Genomic DNA, 3,490 nt, shown 5'->3' on the forward strand with positions numbered 1-3,490 from the left:
TGACCAGGGCCGACGAAATTTTTTCAGGTCCTATATGTTGATTAGTTTTTGAGCTCCTTTTTATGCCTTACGGGGTAGGTACGATGTGGTCTCAAAATGGGTTCTTTCTTTTGTGGACTGGCAGTTGAACTGGACCCATCAAATTGTTGTAAGAGCCTTCTGTTTCTGGGCTTTGGTGTTAGCATATCTGATCTTTTGCAGCAAAGATGATTTGGCTGGAATATACAACCAGTGGAACCATTACTTATTACCATCCTTTTGTTGTGTTCATACTATCAATGATATGCACTGCATAACTTCTCCGCGACATCTGGTGATTGCTACTTGTTTTCTCATTAGATACCCTAAATTATTGTCAGTTGGTTGCTGTTAATCTCCACCGCTAACACTTGACTCTCGTCACTTCAAGTTCTTAGTGCATATCATTGATAGTATGAACACAATATGGCGATCCATTCAAATTTTGAAGAAACTAAAAATTGTACCTTAAAAAATGTTTCATAAATTTATTCCCAATATTTTTTTTTCTATTCTGTGGTCGACTGTCAGTTTCTCTTTTTTTGCTTATAATAGTTAATATATTGTACATGGGTCCATCTACTATTTCTATCTGTCAGACAGATGAACAAGCAAGTTGACAGAGTCAGGAGCTGACCATATTGTCCAGTGCTAATTTTGGTTACTGCGCTACCTGGGAGGGATGCTGCATCAATTTGCACCATACAAATGTCAGTCTAGCTATTTGAGTATATGATGTATCTACACCGTCGTCGGCAGAAATCAAAACGGATGGCATTAATTCTGGAAGGTCGTCGGCGTCAGAACTCCCGGGGATCCACGAACAGGACGTCAGCCGGTGGCGCCGTCGTCCAGTCGTCGTCATCGTCGCCGGCATTGCCATCGCCGTCAGCTGCGCCGCCGAGCTTCTTGACGCACCAGACGTCCTCGTCGCAGGAGAAGCTTGGCCAGTGCGGTACGGCGGCGGCGGCGGGGTCATCGGGGCCGAGGTCGGCCGCCACGACGGCGCATGCCGGGTTGTTGCGCGCGACGTTGTGCGCGTGGCGGCAGAGCGAGCGGAGCAGCGCGGGGCCGTCGGGGCCGGACATGCGGAGGCCGTAGAGCAGGTAGGTGCCGAAGGGTCGGAACACGTCGGGGAGCGACGGGACGCGCAGCCACGGCGCGTGGCGGTCGAGCGCGCGCGCGGCGGCGAGGGACGCGCGGAGGAGCGGCGCGGCGCCGGCGACGCGGAGGCGGAGGGAGCGCGTGGCGTCCCAGACGCTGAGCAGCGCGAAGGACGGCGGGTGGGACGGGTCCGGGCTCGCGCGCTCGACGGCGAGGTACGTGCCGAGGGTGAGCTTGTGGGCGAGCAGCGCGGGGAGGTCGGCCGGGACGAACTCGGCCGGGGAGAGCAGCGCGCCGTAGGCCGCGGCCGCGAGCGGCGGCGGCAGCTGCAGCACGCGGTGCGCGGCGGGGACTCGCGCGGGGTGCCGGTGCACCGGGTGCCCGAGGAACACCGGCCGCCGGAACGGCGCGTACCCGAAGCGCCCCGCGAAGAGCGCCAGCGAGGCCGCGTTGGACGCCGTGGTCGCCATGGTCGCGTGCGCCGCGCCCCTCGCCGCGCACCACGCCTCGGCCTGCTTCACCAGCTCCGTCGCGATCCCCAGCCGCCTGCACGCACACGCACGGTGAGCCACCAGACACAACGACAGCTCCTCGCATATGCAAATGCAGCTAGCAAGATAGCCGCACGCACACGTGCGCACGGCGTGCTACGTCGTACAAACACATATTTTTTTGTTTACCTGTGAGACGGGGAGACCCTGAGGCCGAGGAGGCAGGCCACCTTGGCCAACTGCTGCTTCGTCTTGGTCTTGGTCTTCGTCTTCCCTCGGCTCACCGTCCGGACGCAGGCCTTGATCACGCCCACCGCCTCACCGGCTCCTCCTTCCTCCCCATACTCAGCAACCTACAGCCAGCACCATATTAGCATTATCACACGGTTAGTTAACCTTGTTGCTCACACTTTCTTAGCACTTCATCTTGCTGCACAACATCACTGTCAAGGCAGCGTCGTGTAGCCGGACAAGTGTCATTGGCAGCAGCAGGGGTAAGCGTAGCCTAGTTGTTGCAACGTACCAGCATGACATAGTCCGGCGAGTGGCGCACCCGGGCGAACGGGTCGCCGATCTGCTCCACGTAGAGCGACATGCCCTTCTTCTTCCTCCTCCTCCTCCCGCACCTCTTTGGGCCGCCATCGTCGCCGTCCGCCTGGTCGCCCGAGAGGCCGACCTGGCACCGGCGCTCCAGCTCCTCCACCGCCGCCAGGTCCCTCTCCATGTCGAACTCCCTCACTCGTATCGCCATCGTTTCCTTCCTATTCTCCTCGCCCTCGCCCATGTCGAATCAATAATCTCTCTCTCTCTCTCTCAAGCTTCTCTACGAACACCAATCGATATATGTATATATGCAGCTAACTTTTCTGCGGTTTTGTGAGACCGTAGCAATCTCTTGGTGGAGTGCTTCTGCTTCTGCTGCTGCTGCTGCTGCTTGTGATCTGCTTGGAGGGAAGGAACTGGGAATTTATACACGTAGGTTGACAGGGAGAGCCAAGGGCAGGGAGAGGGCGCGTGGTGGGACACAAGGGCACTAAAATAATCGTGCATCTTAATTTGTAAAGTGTGTAAGAGCTTGTGAGCTTGGAGGACTAGCTTAGTGTCTGATTGAGTATGATGGCAAGCAAGCCAGTCCCGAAATAAAATATACGCCTGTTCTTATCTGCTCTGTCGCGCGATGTTTCGGGACACATGCAGTTAAACTCGGTGTGGTTTTCCAATGGTGACTAGCAGTATTGGTTCCACTTTCTGCTCCATTATTGATTTGTGTTCCCGTAGGTTTCATTATTAGTGCTCCAGCTAATTGTGTACATACATACACACACACATGCGTACGTATAAGCGGATGACGGAGAGAAGATGACGGAGAGGATGGAAGCTGCATCGATCGGTTCGAGCCAATCTCTCGTGACATTATGATATATGTAATGTCTGTTCCTTTCTTTTATTTTTCATTTTGAAAGCACTTCCATTAGTGCTATACTCTTGCTTAGTTTGATATTGTGCAGGGATTGAAGAGAAGACAACCCGAAAGAATCAGAACACATGTGAAAAAAAGCTCCATATGGAAGGTGAATGAGAAGACAACGCAGCTAAAATTGAGCAGGGGTTGAAATTGTGCTTGAAGATCTAGGGCCATAGCACCATATCTGCAATTTCAAAGTCGCGGTCGATCTCAAGCTTTTCCTTTGTTTGCTTAAATTATTATAAACATGTTGAGTGAACCACTCATGGGGACCTAATTAGACGTGATGAATAACTTACTACGCAAATGGCTTGTGCCGATGACATGCATGGAACTATGTATGATGTTGCCTAGAGTTAAAAGGCGACATAGGAGGAACCTACACACCAGCAATGTAATATTATATACCGTG

The 3,490-nt window shown here is 53.6% G+C and overlaps 1 protein-coding gene across 1 annotated transcript; it reads right to left on the minus strand.

The window, feature by feature from the left end:
• Positions 1-493: 493 nt before the first annotated feature.
• Positions 494-2,405, minus strand: LOC123403366 (probable N-acetyltransferase HLS1-like). The gene is made up of 3 exons (XM_045097304.1): positions 2,137-2,405; positions 1,803-1,966; positions 494-1,668 (listed from the first exon to the last, which is right to left on the minus strand). The coding sequence occupies exons 1-3, from the start codon at positions 2,395-2,397 to the stop codon at positions 819-821; spliced, it is 1,275 nt and encodes a 424-aa protein (XP_044953239.1). The 5' UTR covers positions 2,398-2,405; the 3' UTR covers positions 494-818.
• Positions 2,406-3,490: the final 1,085 nt, after the last annotated feature.

The sequence above is a fragment of the Hordeum vulgare genome, chromosome 6H (genome assembly GCF_904849725.1).
Source record: "Hordeum vulgare subsp. vulgare chromosome 6H, MorexV3_pseudomolecules_assembly, whole genome shotgun sequence".
Lineage (NCBI taxonomy): Eukaryota > Viridiplantae > Streptophyta > Magnoliopsida > Poales > Poaceae > Hordeum > Hordeum vulgare.